A 26,544-nucleotide genomic window follows, 5' to 3' on the forward strand; every position below is an offset into this window, starting at 1 on the left:
CTGTTAGTAATTACCGAACCCCTTCTTATTTCAGCATTGTTAACATTTCATGTGAAGAATTCAGTTTTGTGTCAATGTTGCTGACAAAAAGAGCAGACCTTTAGAATAGCAACAATTTAGCTTCGAAACATACCATGAAGTGTGCTGAGCAAAACACTACCATTGGGTTTTACTGGAGTTCCTGAATATTTTTTGACTGTCTGAGAACATAGAAACAAATGTGGAATTTGTTAAACCTCTCTAGATAGTCTGCACATAACAGGGTTAAGTTTTTTTTTAAGTTAGAACCTGAATGCTTTTAGTACAAGCCCCTTTTACATCTAAATAAAAACTGAAAGAACTGTGGATGCTGTAAATCAGGAACAAAAACAAATTGCTTGAAAAGCTCAGCAGATCTGGCAGCATCTGTGGAGAGAAATCAGAGTTAAAGTTTCAGGTCTAGTGCCTCAAACTGAAACGTTAACCCTGATTTCTCTCCAGATGCTGCCAGGCCTGCTGAGCTTTTCCAGCAGTTTCTGGTTTTGCCCCCTCTACATCTCTGCCTGCCTGCCCCTCCACTTTTTTAAAATACCACTGCTATAATTCCATTTTTCTACTTGTAGTCAGTTTCTTGAATTGTAAACAGCTGCTCTCTTTAAAAAGTCACATTTCTCCGGAACAGGTAAGAAGCACTTCAGAATGAGAGCATCTTTCTTGTGTTTTCTGCCGTTCCACAGACAAGTTTGTTACCTTGACAATCTTTCTGCTGTCTCTAATCTGGTTTTGAGATCACTGTTTTATCTTTATAGGGTACGCTGCGTGTCTTGCTTGTCCTTTTGCACGACTTTCCAGAGTTCCTTTGTGACTACCATTATGGATTCTGCGATGTGATCCCACCAAACTGTATTCAGCTGCGTAATCTGATCCTGAGTGCCTTCCCAAGGAATATGCGGCTGCCAGATCCATTCACACCAAATCTAAAGGTACCAGATGAGATTTCCACCAAGGGATTTGTGGTGTTTGGTTGATAAAATGAGAGCGTGTTGATGCTGAGTATCCATGTCGCAAATGATCCTGGTTTCATAATTTCCTAAGCAAACCTCCTTAGTGTGCAATAACCTAGTGTAATTTGAAGGATGTCTTACAACAGGAGCTGGCACAGTTGATGAGAGGTTTGTGTATACTGCTTAATGCATCAGAAATTCAATGCCTTTGTGCTTTTAGTTGTTTATACTGAAAATAATTGACATTTCACAACCAACAGCTTGTATCAGTGGGGATCTATCCACTGCTTGGAGTCATGTAGGAACATAGGCATGTAGGAAAGGGCTGTTGTTGGTCAGTCATTGCAGCTCTGGGACATCTTTGCAGGAGTTCTTCAGGATAGTGTCCTACACCCATCTACCTTCAGTTGCTTCGTCAGTGACCTTCCCTCCATCATAAGGTTTAGAAATTCACTGACTTCACTCCGTTCAGCACTATCCGCAACTCCTCAGATACTGATGCAGTCTGTGCCCAAATGCAGCAAGACCGAGACAATGTCCAGGTTTGGGCTGATAAGTAGCAAGTAACACTTGTGCCACACAATCTGTGGGCAATGATCATCTCTAACAAAAATCGAACTATTGCTCCTTAACTGTCAAGGTATTGCCATCACTGAACCCCCACTATGAGTACCCCAGGGGTTGTCATTGCCTAGAAACTGAATTGGACTAGCCACATGAGTACAATGGCTACAAGAGCAGGTCAGATGCTAGGGATCTTGCAATGAGTAACTCACTTCCTGACTCATCAAAGTGTGCCAGATACAAGTCAGGAATGTGATGAAACATGCAACTTCCAAAACACTTGTGAAGCCTTACACCATCCAAGACAGAGCAACTTCTATGACTTGGCACCACATAACACAGACCTCTACTCCCTCCTTCATTGATGCTCAGCAGCAGTATGTACTATCTATAAAATACACTTTAGAAATTCTCCAGCTCCTTAGTCATCATCTACCAAACCCACTACTGTTACCCTCTGGAACGACAAGGGCAATAGATTCAGGGGAAACCACCCACTGCCATTTACCTGCCAAGCCACACACCATCCAGATTTGGAAATCTATCACCATTTCTTCAGTGTCACTTGGTAAAAATGCTGGAGCTCCCTCCCTCATGACACTGTGGGTCTACCTATAGCACGTGAACTACCACAGTTCAAGAAGGTAGCTCCCCACCAGCTTCTCAAGGGCAGCAAGGGATGGGCAATAAATGCTGGTCTCATGAATGGATTTTCTTTAAAAACCTGAAATATTAACCTGTAAGTCTTTACCAGTTTGTTGAATTTTTCACATTGAAAGTTCATTCAAAATGAGACTCGCCCCACCTGGGACATTAATTTGTTATTCCCCTTTTAAAATGCTGGTTGGCCTTTATACTCCAGTGTTTTCAGTTGTGTGATTTGCTGTAATTCTTGCTTGACTTTTTTTAAAAGCCTGTATGTGGGTGAGTGACTTTGTGCCAATTTTTTCCCCCCTGTATGAACTGGAGGGCAGTAACTGTCCAGAATTGATGTCTGTGTTTAGTAGGTGGTTACCATTAGGCATACTGAATTACTCCGCTATTCAAACCCCGACTCTATTTCCACTGTGTGGCAGGTGGATATGCTGAGTGAAATCAATATTGCTCCTCGGATATTGACCAACTTCACGGGAGTGATGCCACCTCAGTTTAAGAAAGACTTGGATTCCTATTTAAAGACACGGTCACCGGTCACCTTTCTCTCAGAGTTGCGCAGTAACCTGCAGGTAAGCAGGACAAGGGTAATTACATTTCTTTTTCTTTTAATGAGCTAGTTATTGAATTCTGACTATGCTAGGGACTCATTGCTTTTCTGACCGTAATTGTACAAGTATGAATGTGCTGCTATGGACACAAGCATGCACTAAGTCTTGTTAGTTATGTTTTGTTTTATCCATGCTGACATTACTATGTATGTGAAGTTACTGGATAAATAAGGTTGTCAGAGCCAAACATCAGAGTCAACATAGTCACGTTTGAGCGAGATGTGGAAATGGGGAGCTGATTGTGTGCAAGAAACTCACCCTGTCCCAACCTGCTTTAAGAATCAACACACCCAAGTTGTAGATTTGGCCTGTGCTGTTTGCTTGATTGTCGTTTGTAAGGGCAATCCACTGTAATAAAGTTTGAATAGGAAGAGATATAATCTGGTGTAAAATTGAGCAGTGATGGAGCTTAGAATATCTTTGTTGAAGTTGTGAAAGTCCTTTATAAGTCAAATTCAGTAACTTGTGTTCACATGACCATTCACCTTCCCAGCATATTGTGTAATAATTCAGTGTTTGAATATCTACATACTGCAAGGAGTTTTACTTCTTTTTAATTTGGCATGCTGTGACCATGCACACTGAGCTACCTAGGAAAATGACTGAAACTATTTCAGACACTAGAAGTTGTAGTTCATGCTGGAATAGAAACACAGCCTAAGGAGTGAGAAAACAGTTGATTTCAAGTCCAGTATGAGTCATCTTTTTCAGAGTGGAACAGAGGAGGAAATGTCGTGGATCTTATATTGGTGAAAAGTAAGGGAAGGCTATTAAATACTCTCTTTCTCATGTCTTATTTCCAACTCTCATCTCAAAACACCCAACAACACTGATTACTTGCTGTCCATGTGTACACCCAGCCAAGTTCTTACTCATTTACACTCACTTCACTTATCTTCATCCGTTCCCTCGTTCCACTTGGCCTCTGGCATCTCTGCCAGATGGTACTTACTAATAACAAAGACCGAAGCTGAAAGGTATCATGAATAAAAGACAAAAGAGAATAGTAATGTTTATAGACAAAACAGGGCATACCAGAGTAGGTGCCAGTAACAGAATAAAGATGAGCTCTTGGTGAAAGCACAACCATGAAAAATAAGGTACTGGCACTTTGGGGGAGATGAGAATCAAAATGAAGGGCAGAGTTCATTATCTGAAGTTGTCAAACTCAATCTTGAAACCAGTAGGTTTTGAAATGCCAAAACAAAAAAATAAGGTAATATTCTTCAAGCTTACTTTCGGCTTTGCTGGACCCCTGCAGCAAACTAGGGTCAGAACTGAGAATATGAGAACCAAATGGTGTATTAAAATAGCAACAGCTTGGACAGTCAGGATTACTGTGGATAGAATGAAGGTGTTTGCAAAAGCAGTCTCTCCGTCGATGCTTGTCTCTCTCATGTGGAATTCCACATCGTGACCAGCCTCCTCTATATCATGTATATTGTGGTCTCCTCTACACTGGGGAGATGAAATGCAGACTGCATGACCACTTTGTAGAACACCTACATTCGATCTGCAAAAGTAACCCCGAGCTTGCAGTTGCCAGCCACTTCAACACCCCACTATGTTCTTTGGCCAACATTTCCGTCTCCACAAGACCATAAGATACAGGAGCAGAATTGGTCCATTTGGCCCATTGGGTCTGCTCCCCCGTTTGATCATGGCTGATGTTTCTCATCCCCATTCTCCTGCCTTCTTCCTGTAACCCTTGATCCTCTTACTAATCAAGAACCTATCTTAAAGGACTCGGTGATTGGCCTGCAGATTCTTCTGCGGCAGTGAGTCCCATAGATTCACCAGCCTCTGGCTGAAGAAACTCAACCACATCACAGTTCTAAAGGATCATCCCTTCGCTCCTGAGGCTGTGCCCTCAGGTTCTAGTCTCCCTCCAAATGAAAACATTACCTCCCTGTCCACTCTATATTCAGGCCTCTCAATATTCTGTAAGTTTCAATCAGATTTTCCCCCTCTTTCTTCTAAACTCACAAGTACAGAACCAGAGGCCCCAACCGCTCCTCACATGATGAGCCCTTATATTGGTGAAAAGTCACAGGAGGCTATTAAATACTGTTTTTCTCATGTCTTATTTCACTTCCGCTCAAAATACCCAACAACACTGATTATTTGTTGTCCATATATATACCTAGCCAAGTTCTTGTGGAGTGGCACAGTGGCTCACTGGTTAGCACTGATGCCTCATTGTGCCAGGGATCCACGTTTGATCCCCGACTTGGGTGAGTGTGTGCAGTTTGCTCATTCTCCCTGTGCCTGTGTGGGTTTCCTCCCGCAGTCCAAAGATTTGCAGGTTAGGCAGATTGGTCATGCTAAATTGCGCATAGTGTTCATTAGCGTGTAGATTAGGCAGGTTACAGGGGAAAGGAGTAGGGATAGGTCTGGGTGGGATGCTATTCAGAGGTTTGGTGTGGACTTGTTGGACTGAAGGGCCGGTTTCTGCAAGGAAATTCAAGGAAACCTAACCAGATAAATAGAAAGCGGGACGTAACACCAGCGCTTCGTCGGAGGCTCACTGATGATGTTACCTAGAATGGTGACGAAACATCTGAAAACTAGCCTTCCAGCTCAGCGAGCAAACTCACATCCAGTATAATGTGAGCAGTTGCCCCAACACTGACCCTTGCAGAGCTGCACTAGTCACTGTCACTACCATCCTGAAAAAATTCCCTTTATCCCTACTCTTCCTTCCACACATCAGCCAGTCCTCTATCTCAGGCTTCCTACTAATCTTCACCACAATGTATGCTTTTTCTCATGTTTTTATAAATTCCCATTTTTTGCCTCCTTCCCTTCTTGAACATGGGTGTTACATTAGCTATTTTCCAATCCTCTGGGGTCCTCCTTGGACTCTATTGATTCCTGAAAGATCACCACCAATGTCTCTACAATCTCCTCACCTGTCACCTTTAGGACCCTGGGGTGTAGTCCATCCAGTCTGGGTGATTTCAGATCTTTCAGCTTACCCCCCAGAAAGTCCTGCCGTTGCTGCTCCACTGTCTTCTCTGCTCGGTTCTCCTTTCAATCAGCTCTGGCCAGCTCCTCCCTCATGTCTTTATAGTTGCCTTCATTCAATTGTAATGCCATTGCATCTGGTTTATTCTTCTCTCTGTCAAACTGCAGGGTGAATTCATATTATGATCACTGGCTTCTGGGGTTCCTTCACCATCAGCTTCCTAATCAAATTCCTCATTACACATCAAATCCAGAATTCCCTATTCCTAGTGAGCTCTATCACAAGCTGCTCCAAAAATTCCTCTCATAGATATTCCACAAATTCCTTTCTTTAGCATTTGCTGCCAACCTGATTTTTTTTTTTCCCAGTCTAGCTGCATATTGAAGTCCCATAATTATTGTAAGAGTGCCTTTCTGATATTCCTTTTGTTGGGCCTACTACTATTGAGGCTCAGTGAAGTCTGGAAAACAGCATCTCATTTTCTGCTTCAGGACTCTGAGCTCAACAGTGTTGGAACCTGAACACCTTCCCCTCAGTCCTTTAACTATCCCTGCAACCCAACCCTGTTGACAGATGGGCTGCTTCCAGCACAGCCAACCCATTTCCACCTACTTATGCCCCCCTTTGAGTTTTGCTTCTGACTGTCACTGAACCGTCTGTCTGTCTCCAACCACCATCTTCACATATACCATCAGTGCTGCCAACAGTTCTGAAGAAGGATTGCTGGACTTGAAATGTAAAATCTGTTTTCTGTCCACAGATGCTGCCAGACCACCTGAGTTTCTTCAGTTTCTGCTTTGTTACAAATGAATCACTGCTTCATAGAGGCCCACAACACACAAAAATGCCCTTTGGCCCATTGTGTCCATGCAAGTCAAACACAATCATCAGCTATTCTAATCCCATTTGCAGCATTTGGCTCATTGCTTTGTATGCCTTGGCATTGCGAGCGTACCTCTAAACGTTACGAGGGTTTCTTCTTTTACCACCTCCCCTGGCAGTGAGTTCCACATTCCCATTGTTTCTTAAACCTCCTGCCCTGTACCTGAAATACAAGCTGCCTGGTCATTGATCCTTCAGCCAAGGAGAAGCGTTTCTTCCTGTCTGTGCTCCTCATGATTGAGATGTATAAAATTTTGTTTCCCCCCCTCCTCAGTCTTATGTGCTCCAAAGAAATCAGCCCCAGAATGTCCAGTCTTTCCTCACAGCTGAAACTCTCCAGCCTATGCAACATCCTGGTAAATCTCATCTGTTAGCACCCTCCATTGTGCTATCATATCTCTCCTGCTTCACCTGCAAGATGTATTTTGTGGCCTTAGACCCAGGAGGTAAAGGAGCATATGTTAGATTTGATACAGTTGCATGGAAAGGTGCCTTGAGAAGGAATGAAGTGTTTTGAATGATGGAGGAATGGATCAGGAGTGTTGCAGATAGAATGGTTCTGTCAGAGTGCTGATGGGAGGGGAAGCATGGATCTGTTTGGTGACAGAAATGACAGGATGATCCTTTGAATGTGGAGGCTAATTGGATGAAAAGTGAGGGCAAAGGGGACTTTATCTCAGTTCTAGGAGGGAAGAGAATCGGTGAAGGCACAAGTGCAGAAATGTGAGATGGGCATAGAGATGAGGACCTTCTGACCTCGGTCAGGGCAAACACTTGTTTGAATCAAAAGGAAACCATGTCAGAAGCACAATCATAGAAGGTAGCATCATCAATAGATACAACAGGGAGGAGAAATTGAGAAAATTACTGAATTGTTTGTAGGAAGCAGGGTGGGAGGAAGTATAGTCAAAATAGGTGTGGGAGTTGCATTTGAAATGAATATTAGTAAATTCCTTCCTTCTCCATGGATAGGCAAAGCAAGTTGCTAGTAAATTGCTAAACATCAATAAGAGTAATTTCACAGGATTTAGGGCAGAATTGGGTGGGATGGGCTAGGAAATTAGCAGAAAAATCAGCAGCTATGGCCAACAGTAAAGAAAATAGTTCATCTCTCTGCAAATGAATAAAGACGATTCTGGAAAGCTGATGAACTGATCACGATTACCCAAGGAAGTTCAGGATAGTACAAAACTGAGTGAAAAAGACATAAGTGTTCGTGGTCAGTCGGAGGGTTGGGGAAGTTTTTAAAACTTTCAAAAGATGACCTAAAAAGTTGAGGGAGAAAGTAAACTTGAAAGCTAACTATAAAATACTAAAGACAATAGCAGTCACTAATGGAAAAAGTACTGGGGAGGCAAATGGAGCTAAATGCCAATAATCGCCCAGAATCTGATGGGATGCATTCTAGGATTTTAAAGGAAGTAGCTGCAGAGATAGTGGATGATCTGGTAGTAACCCTCCAAGAATCCTTTGATTCTGTAGAGTCCCAGAGGACTGGAAAATTGCCAACCTTTATTTAGAAAGGGAGACCAAAATCTGATAACTCTCGGCAGTTAGCTTGAGATCTATGCATCTATTATAAAGAATATAATAGCATAGCATTTAGAAATATAATGTAATCAATCAGAATCGGCATGACTTCTTGAAGGGGTATGGCTATCTGAAGAGATAACGAACAAGATAGCTAACCAGTAGATGTGATATATTTGGATCTTCAAAAAGCCTTCAATTAGGTACCAGACCTTTGGCTACTTAAGGTAACAGCCTTTTCTTTTGGGGGTACAGCAAATGTTCTTTCTAGCAGCATTGATAAACCGGCAGAAATGAGAAACCTTAAATACCATGATCTACTGTGACGTTTGAGTATGCTGTAAATAAAGTATAACGGTGATGTGTATACCCCCTACATTATGTTTCTGTTATATGCTGTGTACTTTTACATTGATTTTAGGCAGTGTGTTGATGTTTTTACATAGATTTTTGCGAGGGCTTAGATGTGTTGAGGCTTCACTTGGTCAGGGTTTACTACGGATATGCATACCTCTCGATTATGTGGAATATTTGATGAACCGACATCCTCCTGGTGCCATAAGTACGGGTTTGTAAAAGGTTTGCTGTAGTATATTAGGATGGATGGAAAATGAGCTAACTACAGAAGACAGAACGGAATTAAGGGGCAGGATCAGATGGCAGCCTGTAACTAGTGAAGTGTCTCGGGGATCATGGCTGATGCCACAATTGTTTACAACAGATAATAATGACTTGGTTGAAGACAGTGAATGTCCTATTGCCAGGTTTGCAGATGATGCAAAAAATAGGTGAAGGGGCAAATGGTGAGGATGCTAGAGCCTGCAGTGGGCCTATGGGTCAGGTGAGTGGGCGAAATCATCTTTTGGCAGGTAGTATATAATGTGGGCAATCGTGAGGTTTGTCAGGAAGGCTAGAGCAGCCAAGTATTTTTAAAGTTTAGGGATTGATGTCCCTTGACTCAAAAGCTAGTGTTCCATTTGAACAAAGTGGAGTATAAAAATAGAGAAGTGTTGCTAAGCTGTACAACGTACTTCCATTAGACCACAGCTGGAATACCGTGAACAGTTTTGGTCCCATTTACAAGGAAAAATATACTGGCATTGGAGGCAGTCTGCAAAATGTTCATTAAGTTGATACTGGGCATGAGGGGGTAGGGCGTGGTGTTGAGAGACTGGGCATGGTTGGGGAAGACATGAGCCCAGTAGGGTAGGCAAAACAGTGGATCTGCCAGGGTAGTTCCTTTTAATTGAATTTTTGGAAGCAGGTAGAACCTGACTGTGTAGGGTTTGGGAACTGAGCTAAGAAGCTGTGGACGGGGGAAATCCTCAAGCAGATGAGGTCTATGACAGTCCTGGAAACAATGACTTGGTTTTCATTGGTGGAGTCACGGTCTGGGAGAGATTGGAAGAAATGTCTTGAGAGTAGCTGCTCACCCTCTCCAAGGTAGATGGCAACAAGACTGGCCACAGAGTTGGGGGCTTATGATGAATTTGCAATAATACGTAAGTTCGTGTTTCTCCATGTTGCTAGACTCCTGTATACATTTTTAAAATCAGTGGTTTATAGTAATGGAGATCTTTGTCATATATAAATTATAATAAAGTTGCAAATCTGAGAGAACTTGAAAAATATGCACAACTTTATGGCAGCACTAATAGCCTAGCTGAAAGACGCTTTTTGCTAGAACCCACCCAGCAGACCTTTGTCTTGACAGCCACAGGATTTCCTTTGTAATTTTCTATTAAACTAGTCTTTTGTTTTCCATTTAAACTGGAAGTTAGACATAAAGGACTGTCTGGACAAGTACCAAGCCTTGTATTTCATACAGGATCGCCAGCCTCTCCCACGCCAGGAGTGAATGTAATGATGAAAAAAATACTAACTGTGGAGTGAGGCAGTACTAGCTGGATTATGGGATGTTTTCTAAGTGTGACTTGGGTCAGGGTGTGTACAACTGTATGCTGTTCGGCCCATTCCTTGCTGCTGCTTCCTCTGGTAGTCTGACACAATTGTAATTCTTACAAAGATTGTTTGACCAATGTAATACTTCATGCACTGTAATCCCGGTAGCTAAAATGTCTTGCCTGAAGAAGATATTGGAATGCTTCAGTGCTTGTGTTGCCTGCTGCTTTTCCCAGTTTGCTGATTGTTGGTGACCAGACTGGGGTTGGTATTTGGCCTGTGGATCATTCAGGGAACTGCCTGTGCAGAAGATGGTCTGGTATGTTAACCAGCCTGACAGCTGCTGGGGGTGATGATGTGGGCTGTATTAGTCTCAGTGATGCAAACTTGTTCTATGTTTCCTAACTGATTTGGACAGGGATGGGGAATTAGTTAACCTTTTACTGGCTGATCTGCATTGAGGCAGCACATGGGGGGGGCTGCACTTTGACTGTATCATCTTGACTTGGGAAATGCAAAATTAATCATACCCACTTGTTTTTGGTCAGTGTCCAGTCACTATTGATTTGGGTATTTTGCTCTCTGGGGCAATAAGTTTTTGTGGAGAATGGAGTTGCTCCTTTCTTTGTATTACAGGTATCAAATGAACCTGGCAATCGGTATAATATCCAGCTAATAAACGCCCTGGTGTTGTATGTGGGAACGCAGGCGATTGCTCACATCCATAACAAGGGCAGCACGCCATCCATGAGCACGATCACACACTCTGCCCACATGGACATCTTCCAGAACCTGGCTGTCGACCTCGACACAGAAGGTAAGGCACTGGTCAGCTTTGTGCTTTTTAGATTTTGCAGTTTGTGCTCATCATCCGCTGTTACATGATCAAGAGGAGCGCTGATCTTTTCAATAGAAAGCCCACTGGCTTATTTTGTAGGCGTTATTCAACTGCTTGGGCAGTAGTGGAAATGTTGCAGTTGACCTCCTCTTGTAGGCTAGAGGGTGGAAAGATCTGTATCTGAAAAATTGTGCCTGTACACTCTCCATTCACACTCATTCTCCTTTTGATGCATAACCCTCAAAGGATTCCTATCTTCTTCATCCCTCTCTGGAAGAGGTTTCATGTCTTAAAGATGGTGTACACAACTCTTTTTTTTTTGCCTATTCCTAATTAAATGTGTGGCCTGATCAGCAGTGATAGTTTTGCCTGCTTGTCACACTGCAGGCTGTCATTCTGACAACTTGTGCCTCAATGTGGAGAGTTCATAAGTGGACTTGCCCTCGACCATCACCATGCACGCCACCGTTAAAACGGATTACTGCTCGTGACCTGACTCTCTGAAAACTGACCGCTTTCCAGCGTGTGAAACCCAGCATGAGTCTGCACCGTTAAAGAAGATTCAGGGAGGAGATACAGTCTCCTCTTGGCCCTTTCTCATCCATCGCCTGTATCCAAGATAATGAAAACAATTTTCCTCCTTGTGCGCACTTTCCCAGAGAACTACCACTTGTGATTGTCAGTTGTGGCCATTCGGTTGGGAATTGGTTAATATCATCCTGAACCAAATAGTTGGTATGATGGTGACATGAGTGAATGATCCAGCTCATGTTTCATAGAATCCCTACAGAGTGGGAACAGGCCCTTTGACCCAACAAGTCCACACCGACCCTCAGAGCATCCCATCCAGACCCATTCCCTTATATCCCACCCAATCTACACATCCTTGAACACTCTGGGCAATTTAGCATGGCCACTCCACCTAGCCTGCACATGTTTGGACTGTAGAAGGAAACCGGAGCACCCGGAGGAATCCCACACCGACACAGGGAGAATGTGCAAACTCCACACAGTCGCCCGAGCGTGGAATCGGACACAGGTCGCTGGTGCTGTGAGGCAGCAGTGCCAACCAGTGACCCCAGTCTTCTGGGTCTGAAGTTTTTTTTAATATAATGAAGCGAAATGTTGTCTTGCTTGTATTCATATCATTGGGGGATTAAATGCCAGTGTGTTAAGCAGGCGTGGCAACGGAGGTGTTTTGTTCTCATTCTGAGAATCGTTTTCAGTCAGGGTTTTAATTGCTCATCTCCGGACCACCCGGGATAGTCACTTTTTTGTTTTTCCCCATGTTTCAGGTCGATATTTGTTCCTGAATGCGATTGCCAATCAGTTGCGTTACCCAAACAGCCACACCCACTATTTCAGCTGCACTATGTTGTATCTGTTTGCTGAAGCTAACACAGAAGCTATCCAGGAGCAGATTACCAGGTGAGAAACAAGGATGTCACCCCTCAGCTTTTGCACCTTTTGTCTCTCGTCAGTGCTACCTGATAATGTGCTCTCTTTTATTTTATATTGTTGTTTGGAAGTGATTGTAAACCCCTCTGGTGTACTGCAACACATTTCTCCTGAATTTGGGTTGTTAGTATTACAGATAAGGTTAATATTGTAACTAAAGAGGGAGCAGATTTACTTGGAATGGGAAGTAACAATTAATCTTTACAGAAAGCAGCTACAGCCTGTGTTGTTTTGAGTTTAATATGCAAAATTTCATCAAGTTAACAAATAAGATTTTGCTGTCTGCATTTCCTATCTTGATTCAAATGACCATTAGGAAGTGATGAAAATCAGAGGCTTGAATTGTGATGCAGTTGCTTTTTCGGTTTCTGACAGGGTGCTATTGGAGAGGCTGATTGTAAACAGGCCTCACCCATGGGGGCTCCTCATCACCTTCATTGAGCTGATTAAAAACCCTGCCTTCAAATTCTGGAACCACGAGTTTGTCCACTGTGCTCCTGAGATTGAAAAGTAAGTGTTTTTGGTTGCTTTATTGTTCCTTGAATCCTCCTCTGATGTCAGATCTTTCATTATTATTGAGAGAGTTTGTCTTTTGCTTCTGTAGGTTGCAGCTTATACCTCTCTCCAAATATCTGACCCGCGCCCCAGGTATGCTCTTGAACCAAACTAGTTTTTAGTTGAGAATTTTCTTGTTTCAAGCACCAGGTTGCCTTCAGAAATGCTGAGAGTCCATGCAGTGTCAGGGAGCACTGCACAGGTGGAGCAGTCGAACTGTTCAACACTGTGTGGTTTGCTTCTTTACAGGTTATCCAGTTCTAATTCCTTTCCAGTTTTACTTCTGACCTTTTCACGTTTCCTTTTCTCCTCAACTTATTGAAATGCCAAACCGCATCTTTGATAAGTCATTCAGTGAATTGGTCATCTTAAAAGAATATTTTATTTCAGTTTCTTTCTTCAATTGTTCCTTTGTGTAACTATAAATAATGATAGAAAAATTCCATCTAGTGTGACCCAGTGTGGGGGGCATTGGCCATGGTCCCTGTTCCTTAGCACATGTACACCTTCCTCTGAGTTAACTTTAAAGAGTAGGAACCTTAGCCATTGGTTTTTGTTCATTCCAAGCTTGCTGATCCAGAAATTGTATTGTATAGGCACTTACTGTGCACACTCACCCAAATATTATACCTTGTTAGTGTATCACACAAACATGTGAGCTGCTTGTAATGCACCACCCCCCCTATAATGGCCTGTTAAAGATTGTAATACTGTATGAAATGTATTTTGTTGATTAGCAACTTTTTACGCACATGCAGTGACATTGTGATAGGATTCCTCAGTCTCTGGTTGTGGGTTCAGGTCCCACACCAGGGGTGCAGGTGTATTATCAAGGCTGACTCTCCAGTATCGTGCTAAGGAACTGCCGCAGTGTCGGAGATGTGACCTTTCGGCTCTGATTTAATCCAGAACCTTGTCTGATCTCCTCTGAATGCGGGCTTTTCCATGGCGTTATTTAAAGAAAAGCAGGGGCTGGGTTCTTTTGGTGTCTTGGTCAGTGTTTATCCCTCAATCCACATACTCTATTCATTTGTTTCAGTGCTGGGTTTTTTGTTGGATCTTGATGTGCATTTAAATGGCTGCCCTGTTTCCAGCATTGATTACCCTTCAGAAGTGCAGCATTGGCTGTAAAGCATTTTCCTGAGTTCACTTTCTTTTTGGGTTTGTCAGTAACCTCTGCGTAATGCTTGGCTGCTGTGTGTTTTGCAGGTTGTTCCAGTCTGTAGCTCAGTGCTGTATGGGACAGAAACAGGCACAACAAGTAATGGAAGGCACTGGCGCCAGTTAAAACAATGAAGAAATGCTACCTTGGACATGCAACATGGAAAAGAGTGAGGGGCAGCCTGTGTTTTTCTTGAAACTGACATTGGTCGTGTAACTTGTTGGTTCTTCCAATCCGACGCAGTCAGCTGCATGAGTCAGACATAGGAACAGTGGTCGGTGAAGCACTGACTTCATGTTGGACATGTTTTATTTTCATTTGTCACTTGGCCAAAAAAAAACAAATGCTGTGAATATCATTTGAAATGATATAGAAAAAACAATGTAAATAAAAGGGAGTGCAACCTTAAACTGGACTATCTCCATCTGTGCAAATTGTATTAAACTGACTTTTACCCAGTTATTCCTGTTGGCAGCTGATGACAATTGAAGCATGTCTGGGACAGATTCCCCCTCACCTCACCCCATCATCCCAAATTCATCCAGGAGCTGCTCTTCATTTGAAGCATTTTTCCCCGTTTTGATTCGGGGAGGGGAGGAGGGGGAGGAGAGTGGTGTTCATGAAGAGCAATATCAATTTTTATTTTTCCTCTTTCTAATATATAGAGAGAAAATGTTCTCCAGAGTGGTATGGAGATGCAGTATGATTTGCAAATTTTTTTAATTTCTAAAGTTTTGGTCTTTAAGATGAGCAGCTCCTTCTATCCATAAACTAAATGGGTATGTCCCAGGCTGAGTGCAGCATACACCATGTTAATGCGAAGGAAAACAAGAGGTTCTCCCTGAATTCTGTAAATTGTGGGATAAAAAGAGCCAGTTTTGCGGCACGGAGTCGATTAAGTTTGTAAAAAGAAACCAAGGACCAATACAGGCCATTTTGTAAGGATTTTGAATGTTGTTTTGTAAATGTATTGGTCCATGTGTTGTATTTTGTAGTCTTTGTAGTTTCCTTGGCTCTAGTTCTGCCACTTAACACTCTTGTATGTAAGCATATTGTAGTTAATGCATTAAAACCCATGTCATGCAGCAACCTCCTCTTTGTTTATTGCCTTTAGACACTAAAGCTTAGGAACGTGTTTGTGGTATAACCCTGGTTGGTTCTGAATCCATTTATCCATCTTTTTTAAAAGAAAAATTCATTAATCCATCAATCTGTACTTCTAATTTTATGTAGCTCACATTCAGCTTTGTTTTAAGGAGGCTATAATTGGGAGATGAATTCACACCTAAAACTTGTCGAAGCATGCTCAGAACCAGCCTGTGTTAATTGTTTAGCATTATCTGCCTCAAGGCTGATCCTTCCATATGATCTCATTCACAATCCATCCCAAAATCCAGCTGCTACATTGCCTGTGTTTTTCTTCTCTTGGTCTGCTCATTTGGGTGAGGGATGTTTATCATCAGAATTTCTCCATTTCAGACAACATGCACACATGCTGAACTTGTCCTTGTCAAACCTGGACTTGGGTTTATGGCAGCTGGATGTTGAACACTGGAATCTCCTAGGGCATCAACCTTCAATGTTATTTTCAGGGAGGAGTGCACATTGGTTCTCCCATTTCTCATGTTGACTTGAGAAAAATGTTACTTGATTGCTAATGTGTGAGAGTCATCACGTGCATTTTGAGGATAGCCGAGTACTGTTGTTGAGGATCTGAGAGAATTTGACCTTGGAAAAATAAGAAAAACACTGCTTCACACTTTCCCCTTGCTGTGCCAGGCCACAAGTCCTCCCAGTACCACTAAAGCATGTATCAGCAAACTCCTGTAAAGCTGAATACAATGCCTTCCTGGTCCAACAGACTCAATTTATAGTACTGTTTGCTGAATAATAAATGCAGAAGTAGGCCATTTGACCCCATTGAATCTGCTCTGTCATTTGGCAAGATTATGGCTGATATGATAATCTTCATTCCACTTTCCCGTCTTCTTAGATGCCTTGAATCTCTTCTGGATTAAAAATCTGTCCATCAACCCGGAATATACTTCCCAGACTCAACAACACTTAGGAATTCCACAGATTTTCGAAGCTCAGACGTTCCTCCTCATTACTGTCCTAAATTTACTGAGATTATGCCCTTCGGTCCTAGTTTCTCCCTTTTATGAGAAATAGCCTGTCCACATCTGCCCTGTAAAGTCTTCCAAGAATCTTGTTTCAAGAGGTTGCTTCTTAGTCTTCTAAACTTGAATGAGTACAAACCGGTCTACTGTTTCTATAGATGACAGTCCCCCATAACTGGTATCAGCCATGTGAACTTTGTCTGGACTGTTGCCAATGCAAGTATATCTTTCATTCGAAAAGGCGTTCAAAACTCTTCAGTATTCCAGTTCTGGTCTAGCTGACACCTTGTACAGTTTTAGCAAGACCTCCCTATTTTTACCTCTCAGACACTCTTTAAAATGTGAAGTGGCACCTTTTCTATTTATGCTTATAGACTCTGGCATATAAGGCACTTATTCGTCTTGATTGCGAAATGGCAAATTGTTTCCCATTTGGGACATGTTGCATTCTTCCAAGACTTCCTGCAGTTTTCTCTTTGTCTACATTTGAAAACTTGTTGTGAAGCTTTCTCAGGATAGTCATTTTTTTTTCCCCTCCAAATCATGTATGGTTTGTGACTTGACAATGAGGTTTGGTTTACTTGTTGGAGGAAATGAGGAGATGAATGCTTTCCAAGGAGCTGCTGTTTTTGGGACATTTTCCAGGGAGTGAACCTGATTAATCCTCCAGCTGCCGCTGCATCCAGCAAACTTGTGGATTCAGTTACCTGCACTCATTCAGCATTTGTTCTATTTTAAAACATTTCTCAGTTTTTTTTCTTTAGCAGCAGTAAAGTCTTTTTTTTTTGTTGAAGTGAGCCACTGCTGACCAAGGAAGGTCAGTTTGCTCTCAGAGAAAACTTCATTCTCCACAGGTCGAAAGACGACAAGATCATTTCATTTTTTTTAATGTATCCCTCTGGCCTTCCATTCACAGCTGGATGTGATAAGCCATGCAAGAAAAGCTAACTTCCCACATATTCCATCTGCCTTGTTTTTGCCCACTCAACTTGCTCATCTCCCTCTGCAGACACTTTGGAAGGCAAGTTGTCATTCTGACTATGTATTTTTTGTGTCACTTGCAAACTTAGATGGGGGAAGTGAATGTGCTATAGCTAAGTGATTAATGTATATTGTAAGTAATGATCCAAGTATCAAAACCTGGCCGATGCCTGCACGGTGAAGGAAATGTGCCAAAAGCTGCCACCTCTGGCCTGTGGCATTGGTTAACTGTAGAAATCAACGATGGGTGTAGAGTTGCAAAAGGTCTAGCTGTACAATGCTATGTCTTTCTGGTACAAATTTTGCACCATGCCTTTCGCCAAGCTTTTTGCTTTGGTGCACTTGTTTGTGAGTTAGTGTAGAAATCAACGTGGATTGTGGATAGTGCTTATAATTCATTTCTGATAACCAACCCAGGTGTATAACATGAATGAAGAACAGAATCATTGTCAAGGACCAAATCAGACTATGAATTCCAGGCAGCCCTACCATATGAGTGGAAATGTTTATTCCTCTTCACATTTCTCCCCCCCCCTCTCCTACAGCCTGCTAATTTAGCCTGGCTGCTGCAGGGACCAAATGTTTCCTAAGTGCCTTATAATTTTGTGCACCTCAGTTAAGTCCCCTGTGTGTAGGAAAGCAATCCTGGCCTACAGAAACAGTCTGCATCATTGCATTGAACAAGCCCTAAAATTTTCTTGTAAATTTCTTCTCCGTCCTTTCTGTAAATGAACTGTCGGCAAAAATTCCAGCTGTGGCTTAACTAGTATTTTATGCAGTTCCAGCATCTGTGCTTTTTGAATCCTATAAACTTGGGGAAAGCTTTTCTTTATTGCATATGCTTTCTTTACTACTTTATCCAGCTCTCACCATCTTCAAGAGTCTTTGGACGTGCACACCAAGATTACTTACATCCTCTACTCTGTCAACCCTTTTCTTGTGCATACCTTTGCTGGCTTACCCTCCACAAATGAATTACTCTAGATTAAATTCTGCTTAACTAATCCATTGATGTCATTCGACAGTCACCAGCCATCCTCATTCCTACCTATCCAGCCAATTTTTGTGTCCTCTTCAAATTTTCCAATCCTGCCTCACATTTAAGTCAATTCACAGACAGCAACAAACCCAACAACTGTTGAATGCCATTGGAAATCACTTTCCAGTCATGAAGACCTCCATTGACCTGTTACCTGTCACTGAGCTAACTTTGAATTCAACTTACCACATTCCATTCTTTTTTAAACTAGAACATTTGTATCATTCCTGTCTGAGAGAGAGACAGACAGAGTACTTGTTCAGAACTGTGTTTATGTCATTTGCATCCATCAGTTATCTTGTATGCCCTAACCTTGCCCTTGCCCTTAATGCACTACTTTTAAAATTCATTCATGGGGTGAGAGCATCACTGGCTCGGTTAGCATTTATTGCAATTCCTAATTGCCCAGATGGCAGCTGAGTCACCAACATCTTGGACCTGGAGTCACATGTAGGCCAGACCTGCTGAGGATGGGTCAAAGGACATTAGTGAACCAGGTGGGTTTTTCATGACAATCAGCTATGGATTTGGTCATCATTAGATTGTGAATTCATAATTATTTTATTGAATTCAAATTCCATCTGCTATGGAATCTCAGAACATTAAACAACAGAACAATCAAGTTAAATCAGATACCTTCCATGTTGGGAGTAATCCAGTTTATTATTGCAAATAAAACAATCTAGTTTAAAAAAAAACTACATGCAGGGAACAGTGCCCAGATGCCAGCTTTTGCAATATAAGCAAGGTGTTTAGAATGTTACCTATGCCAATTACACAAACATGTGATTCTACCCCCAACCAAGCAGAGGAAATAAAGGCCTACCCCAGATACCCAACAATTCTTGACTTAAGGGAGTTGATTGACCTCAACCGTAAGTATATTCAAAAACACCACCTCTGCTGCTCTTTGGGAAAGAGAATTCTGTAGACTAGCACTCTACTGTTAAAAAAGCCTTATTTATTTTGAAATTATATCCTCTTGTTCTCATCTCTGAAACCAGGGTAAAAGCACTTTTAGCATCCCCCGATAATACATGACCTTTCTGAAACTTAGTGGATATTAAACCCCCACCTCCCAGCAGTCAAACAAACACAATTAGAATCCCTATAGGTCTCAAGTCTCATGAAGTGCATCCAACCCAAACTGAGACCACCTGCACCCTATCCTAATTCCCAGGGCTAACCAACTGACCTCACATCTCCAGACTCTATGGGACAATTTAGCATGGTCAATCCACCTAACCTGCACATCTTTGGATATTGTGTTACTTTCGTTAAAGAATAGGGGCTAAGCTTTGAATACTGTGTAAAAGATATCACTACTTTCACGTTCCATTCCATTCCCCTTCCAATAAATAACACCTTTTAAGACTTACTTGAGTGACCAAATGCAGTTTCTGACTAGAACAAAAGCCATGACTGATAATCCAGTTCCAAAGAATGGTTTGTCAAAACACATTTCAGACCCTTCTGCAAAAGTGACAATTGGAAGGACAATAATACTCTGACTACAGTGGAAGAACCTACTTCCCAATAGGGAAATTACCTAACTGAAGTATTTAGCAATGAAATATAATCTGGATGTAAACCAGAGAATCCTTCACTTTGTTTCCTGGCACCATGAGTGTTAAGACAGATAGACAAACAATTCAAGCAAGAATAATATAAAGACAGTACTTTATTCCTTAGTTGCTGATGATGCTATTCAGTCAATTCCAACAGTCGATGTAAAATCATCTTCTGTGCATATCGGACCTGCAGTGAGTCACGTTCTCGTTTGCTGAGCTGACGGTAAGTCTCCTCGTTAGCCAATGCAGCCTCCTCTTCTTTTAGTCCTGAGCCGTATGATTTTAGTCTCATTGTCACAGTGCTGTGCAGAAGTTTCTTCCAAGCAGGTTTCAGTTTGGGTATGACTGCATTGTCAAGGCTGGAAAGATCCTCTTCCTCATCCTCATCATCATCCTCCCAGCCATCATTGGCCTTGTATTCTTCAAATTCCTCCAGTGACATGGTCAGTACCTGCGCATATGTCAGAAAGAGGAAGGAAAATGCCAGTGAGTTTTGAGGCTGCATTAACAAGCAGCTGAGAGAACAGTTACTTCACACCATAGGAACCCAACAGGGAAACTGGTTAAGAGTCTCATGGGCCCTTGCACATGGTACACAATCTCACAGCCTGCAAATACTTACTGCTCCTCTAAGTCATCCAGCTTACTTTCAAAAGCATTGATTCTGTGAACATCACCCTCAAACAGTACCTTTTACTGGTTTTGTTTCAGTTTCAAGCACCGTTTCTCATTTCACCTCCAGAAATTTCTCTATATACGTGCTGTCTGATTGCCGTGAACAAGAGCAAATATGGAAAAAAATCAAAACTCTTAAGATTTAAATCCCTCCCTAAATTAGCTTCTCTACCCTCCACTAATATCACCCACAAAGTAACAACTGTACAGAACACCAACCAAAATGAATGATAACTAGAGGGAGCATCAAAACACTGGGGCCCACCGAGAGCTGGTCCTCACCTTCAGGGTACTGTAAAGTTCCTCCTCCGTCAGGACTCCTGACTGGCCAATCACAAAGTCCCTCTCTTCTCCAACTATTTCCAACTCAGTCAGAAATTCCCACTTCTCCCTCAGCAGCTTCCTCTCCTCTTCTGTGTGCACAGCTTAAAACACAAAGGATATTCTGGTCAAACCTCCTCTCCAATCTGCAGCCTCCTGAAGTCTGCTTGGCCTTGTTACATTGCTTCAAGACCAACCTTGCAAGGCAGCATCATAGACAGTCTGCATTTGGATGTCCATAGCTTCGTGTGTGTTACTTGGATATGGTTCTGTAAAGCCATACATGTGCAGGAGCTGCGAGTTAGCAAGCTGTCCATACGTATTAAATATCTCTTCACCTTTGCTGATCTTCCTGATGGAGTGCATTTTCAAGCATTCCTATGAAAGCAAAGGTAAAAATAGGGAATATAACAACTCACTTTCATTATGTTAAACATAACAGAAAACCACAATTCTCTCCCCTTCTCTCTGACCCCTCCTCCCTGCCCTCACGACAGACCATAATCCCTGGGCCACCCCCCAAACTCAGTCCCTGCCTCCTATTACCCGCATTCCCCACCAAATACTCCACACTCCTGCACCACCCCGAGTCACTGTCCCCAACTGCTGCAAAGCCCAGTAACTGCGGCCTGTTCCTGCATATCCTGCCCCATCCTCCTGGCCCACCTCCCCCCTATCATGCCTGAAACCTTGCCCCTCCACGATACTCACTGGTGCAAATTCCAGGCATGCATTGTGATTGGCCACATGATTTAAGATGTCTGCCATTGGCACCATCATAGGAGGTTTTGATGCCTTCTCATCATCCTCTTCGTCTTCGTCCTCACAGGGCTCCTGGAAACTGCAGGAATAAGACCCAAGCTCAGGCATCACACAGTCCTCACGCCTGACCAATGAGAAACAGCAGCATGCAGAGTACTGAAGGCCTCAGTACAGGACATACTCAGGCCTAGGCAGGCAGCAAATCTTTCCTCGGAGGCTTCACTATCTATCGAGATAGCCAGTTCTATCCTAAGCATTCAATCACCAAAAACACAAGGTTCAGTCATTCCCCGGCCTGTTTTTCTTTGTGGTGGGGGTGAAGAGGGGAGCAACCACCGTGTACCACACGACCTCCTCAGAGGAACCATGACTACAATCTGCAAGTGCTATTCAACAAGCAAATACCACAGACCTGTTCAATCCAACCAAGGTGCACTTCCTGCTGCAGCAAGCCTGCTCAATGTGCCTTGCTGATGCTCACAGAAGAACATGGGGTTGGGGGTGTGCACACGCTCTCACCTGTAGGCCATAATAAACGCCACCAGTTTCTTGTAAAGATCCAGGGTGTGTTTCTGTGGGTCGAAGATGCTAGGGTGACACTTGATGAAAGGTAGCACAACGCTGTTATACTCCTCCTCGATGTTAATCAGATCTTTCTCAACAGCTAGTGCCACCCCTGTGCCCAGCAGCAGGCGGTTCCTCTCCTCCTCGGACCTGCGTACACAAGGCTGCAGTTACTTATGTCGAGGAAGAACTCTCGGAGTAACAGCCCAGAGTGAGGTAGGAGGGTGAGTTCGGGCTATAGTTTGACTTGAACAAGGACCCTAGAACAAACTAACAGCACCTGGGTAGAAGGGTTTATGTTATGGAGAAAGGTTGACAGGATCTACCTATATCAAGTGGAGTTTGGAACAGGAGACAATCTTATTGAAAAATACCAGATCCTCAGGGAGCTAAAAGGGGTGGATACTAGAATGTGGGAGCATAGTTTAAGAATAAGTCTGTTTTAAGATGGGAATGAGTTTTTTTTCCTCCCCCACTCAGAGGGCAGTCAACCTGTGGACTTCTCTCGCACAGACGGCAATGGAGGCTGGATCGCTGAACATACCAAAGACTTGAGTTAGACAGAGCTACAATCACCAAGGAGTCACAGAGCTGACAACACAACCAGATCAGCCATGATCTTATCAAATGGTTGCACAGGCTCCCATGGAGGTCACAACCTATTCCAAGGTTCCTATCTCTTCTCTGCCATCACACCAGAGCCAGAGGAAGGAGCAGGCAGCCATCCCGGAGGCCAGGGTTGAGTGGAGGTGACACAGTGAGGTGTAGAGAGAGGGGGAAGGGGAGCTTGAGAGTCTGGGGCTGAGGTCAAGTCCTGAGTATTTTTTTTGCTAAAGAAACTGTTTAATATCTAAGTACAGGTTGGCTTAGTTCAGCTGGTCAATGGGTCATTTTTCTGAGACACAGGGGAATGAAACATGACTGACTGAAGGCCCTCAATGTCACCACAGATGTTAATAACAGAAGTCCCTTACCAGAACATCGGGTGGTGCAAACTGCTGAAGTCAGGCCAAAGGGAAAAGTAGGATTTCCAGCGGGACTCACTGCTTGTGATCTCAAACATCATGGAAAGCAGAAGAGGGACCCAGCCCGAGGGGCTCTCCAATGCTGCTGCCTCTGAAACAAGACACCCAACAGGGATAGCGCATTCACAGCCAGTGCCAGAGACTCCTTCACACACATACACAACAAACCTCATCCTCAACAAGCTCTCAAACTTCACAACCCCACCCAAATCTTGAGGCCTCCCTGATATCACAAATTAAATGCTGCCTTTATGTCCAAGGCAGTCACTGTCACTTCAAATTCAGTTTGTCCAAGACTGGGCCATAACTGTAAAGAGGTCTGGAGAAGAGTGATCCTACCTGAAGCCAAACTGAGGATTAGTAAATGTCACTTCATAGCACTGCTGGCGGTATTTTCTGTTGCTTGTTGATTAAGAGATAATTGATGGGGTGGCAGTTAGCTGGAATGGATTTGTCCACATTTACGTGGACAGGGCACACTGGGGCAATGTTCCCCTTTCTCGGATGTGTGTACTGACTCCTCAGTAGACAGCAGTTGGTGGTAGATCACCTGTAAGTTCTTTACCTTCCTTTTACCAGATGCCATGACAAGCTGTTGTTCAACCATTCTGCAGATGTATTGGGGGCTTGTGCCAAAACTAAGGGAGGATTTTCCACAACATACTGACATGGTCAATTCTGTCTATTTTATGATAACAAAGTGTGGAGCTGGATGAACACAGCAGGCCAAGCAGCATCTCAGGAGCACAAAAGCTGACCTTTCGGGCCTAGAGCCTTCATTGGATGAAGGGTCTAGGCCCGAAACGTCAGCTTTTGTGCTCCTAAGACGCTGCTTGGCCTGCTGTGTTCATCCAGCTCCATACCTTGTTATCTTGGATTCTCCAGCACCTGCAGTTCCCATTATCTCTGTCTATTTTATTCCTGATCTTTGGAACAACTGAATAGTCTGATTTCAGGGGGCTGTTAAGGGTTACTCACTGCCCATCACGGATCAGATCAGCAGATTTCCTTCCACCAAAGTCAACAGATGCCATTTGATATGATCGTGGTTGATCTCATCTTGGTCTCAACTCCACTTTCCTGTCCACTCTCCACAACAAACAAGGTAGCTCACACACCTCCTCAAGGGCAACTACAGACCGGCAATAAATGCTGCCCAGACAGCAATATTAGATAAAAACAAAAAAAACTGATTCAAACCTCTCCATGGCAGGTAGTGGCATTTTAAAAATTCAATTAAGAAATCTGAAATTAAAACCTAATCCAATGATGATCAGTAATCACTGTCAATTGTTATAAAAACCCATCTGATTCACAAGTTTCCTTTAGAGAAGGAAATGTGCCATTCTTACATGGTCTGACCTCCAGGTAACTCCAGACTCTCAACAATACGACTGTCGCTCTGAAATGACCAGTCAATAGCCAAACAGCCACAATTAAGCTGACATGATGTCTAAAGAAAGGAATTAATCCAAATAAACCCACACTCCACACAGTGCAGCATTTCAAGAATCCTTCTCAAGGGCAGCTAGGGACAGGCAATAACATTTTGGCCCAACCAGTGACAGCCACATCACGAGTGAATAAAATAATTATTTAACCAAATTTACATCTCTCAGCTGTCACGGTGAGTTCTGAAACCATTTCCTCAAGTAACCAGCTGCTGCTTCCTTAAGGTTGGTGGAAACTGATTTAATGACAACTTTCAAAAGGGAAATGAATCATTTTAAAATGGATGAGATTGCGGAAGCTGCAGGGCTACCAGAGAAGAGCAGGATGGAACCATCAATTGGATAGTTATTTTAAACTGGTACAACGGGCTAAATGGTCTCCTCTGTGCTTCCTTGACATATGAATGTAATATCCATTCGCCCTGCCTTGTAGATGCTGACCAGCTTCTAATGGCCATGTTGGAACCTAAAAAAGGCAACTTCAAGTGCAGGCACGCTAGATAACACCCTAACCAGAACTGAATTAAAGGAAAACTGGCTAAAGAACAGGAAAAGGAGGAAACGTTTTACACAAAGGGTTGTTGCAATCTGGATCTCACAATCTAAAAGAATGGTGCAATCAGGTAACACAGCAACATTTTCTCTTAGCCACTCAAATAAAATCACACTTCAAGTCATGGCACTAAAGTCAAAAATATCAGAGATTGAGAATGGAAACTGGGAGTTTTCAGCAGCCCCTGTTAGTTTCACTATCAAATGCAGCAGTAAATTCTCATGATCCCTCCCTCCTTGCCAGAACACCAGGCCCTGTTTCTCACCAACGTACCCTTCTTCAAAAGATCACTGATGGTGGTTGTGTGCTGGCTGAGCACTGCTGACCTTGGAACAGAGAACAGCAGCTCTCCCTCTTCAATCTCATCCTTTGCGACTAGGCCATAATCTGCCACTGTGCCCTCTTTGCTCACATAAACCTGGGGAAACCGAGAAACAGAAACCATACAGTACAAACCACAGTGTACAGCAAATGGTCACTTCCCTTTAAAACAAAGGGATGAAAAAGGGAAGCAGGGATTAAAACTAGGGACAATAACCAGAACTGAATTAAAGGATAACTGGCTAAAGAACAGGAAAAGGAAGAAATGTTTTACACAAAGGGTTGTTGCAATCTGGATCTCACAAGCTAAAAGAATGGCGCAATCAGGTAACACAAACATTTTTCTCTTAGCCGCTCAAATAAAATCATGGCAGGGCAGTCACTGACTAAATCCAATGCTAAGAGGGTATTCAGAACACATGCCCTGGACGGACAGTCTCAAACAGCTGACAGAGCTGGACGTCAGGGTTTTGGGGTCCAAGCAGCATCTCCAGTCACTGCAGCAGGTAATCAAGGTAGATAGTGCAGGGCTTCCAAGGGTGCATTTTCAATTGACGCTCATCACTGAATGCCAGTGGGTCTTGAGCAGCTCTAACACGCAGGGAAGGATAGCAACAAGATGCGCAACAGTGAGAGAAATGCAAACTTCTTGCATGACTGGGTGTGAATTCCAGGTGGTATATCACCTTTCAAATGCCAGGCTCAAGGATGTCACTGCATGGGTGCAGAGCAATCCCGGGGAGATGGGAATGAACTACCAGCCGAGGTAGTACACATCAGTATCAATTGCAAAAGCAACATGATGGAGCAACGAAGAGTACTGCAAGCAGACACTGGGAGCTGAAAGGCTGAACAAGGGAAGTCTGAAACAAAAACAAACTGCCAGACATAGGCAGCCCCATCTGTGAAAAACAAAACAGAGTGGACTGGAGTCCAGTCACTCTTCAACAGAACAAATGCCTCCCTCCCTCTCCATCCCGCACCCCCGTTTCTCCCTCCACCTCCACCCGCTCCCGCCCTCCCCTCACCTCCTCCTCCACCCTCCCCCCTACCC

General features: G+C 43.2%; 2 protein-coding genes across 6 annotated transcripts in view; one reads left to right on the forward strand and one right to left on the reverse strand.

Annotated features, from left to right (window-relative positions):
• Positions 1-15,196, forward strand: part of cnot1 (CCR4-NOT transcription complex, subunit 1) — a 158,576-nt gene extending 143,380 nt beyond the window's left edge. For 4 of the 5 annotated variants that reach the window (XM_048546233.2, XM_048546238.2, XM_048546234.2 and 1 more), the window contains 6 exons: positions 789-962; positions 2,624-2,773; positions 10,731-10,911; positions 12,228-12,360; positions 12,766-12,900; positions 14,155-15,196. In XM_048546233.2, coding sequence (XP_048402190.1) covers positions 789-962; positions 2,624-2,773; positions 10,731-10,911; positions 12,228-12,360; positions 12,766-12,900; positions 14,155-14,233 — 852 coding nt within the window. In that variant the 3' untranslated portion in view covers positions 14,234-15,196. Of the gene's footprint in view, positions 1-788; positions 963-2,623; positions 2,774-10,730; positions 10,912-12,227; positions 12,361-12,765; positions 12,901-12,994; positions 13,039-14,154 lie in introns of all 5 variants that reach the window. The other variant, XM_048546239.2, reaches the window with a different exon arrangement.
• A 4,712-nt stretch (positions 15,197-19,908) lies between these two features.
• On the reverse strand, positions 19,909-25,629 carry setd6 (SET domain containing 6, protein lysine methyltransferase). The gene is made up of 7 exons (XM_059651571.1): positions 25,443-25,629; positions 23,115-23,256; positions 22,096-22,290; positions 21,526-21,655; positions 21,012-21,192; positions 20,776-20,918; positions 19,909-20,269 (listed from the first exon to the last, which is right to left on the reverse strand). The coding sequence occupies exons 1-7, from the start codon at positions 25,612-25,614 to the stop codon at positions 19,952-19,954; spliced, it is 1,281 nt and encodes a 426-aa protein (XP_059507554.1). The 5' UTR covers positions 25,615-25,629; the 3' UTR covers positions 19,909-19,951.
• Between the last annotated feature and the right edge of the window lie 915 nt (positions 25,630-26,544).

This window comes from Stegostoma tigrinum, chromosome 16, assembly GCF_030684315.1.
Source record: "Stegostoma tigrinum isolate sSteTig4 chromosome 16, sSteTig4.hap1, whole genome shotgun sequence".
Taxonomy (NCBI): Eukaryota; Metazoa; Chordata; class Chondrichthyes; order Orectolobiformes; family Stegostomatidae; genus Stegostoma; species Stegostoma tigrinum.

What these genes read in the sequence shown, in the direction of transcription:
- setd6 (XM_059651571.1), bottom strand. Translation starts at nt 25,614, where the DNA reads ATGGTTTCTGTTTCTCGGTTTCCCCAGGTTTATGTGAGCAAAGAGGGC. An exon ending in TTGCACCACCCGATGTTCTG is followed by an intron (nt 22,291 to 23,114) that starts GTAAGGGACTTC and finishes TTGTGTACGCAG; the next exon opens with GTCCGAGGAGGAGAGGAACC. An exon ending in GCGTTTATTATGGCCTACAG is followed by an intron (nt 21,656 to 22,095) that starts GTGAGAGCGTGT and finishes TTATTCCTGCAG; the next exon opens with TTTCCAGGAGCCCTGTGAGG.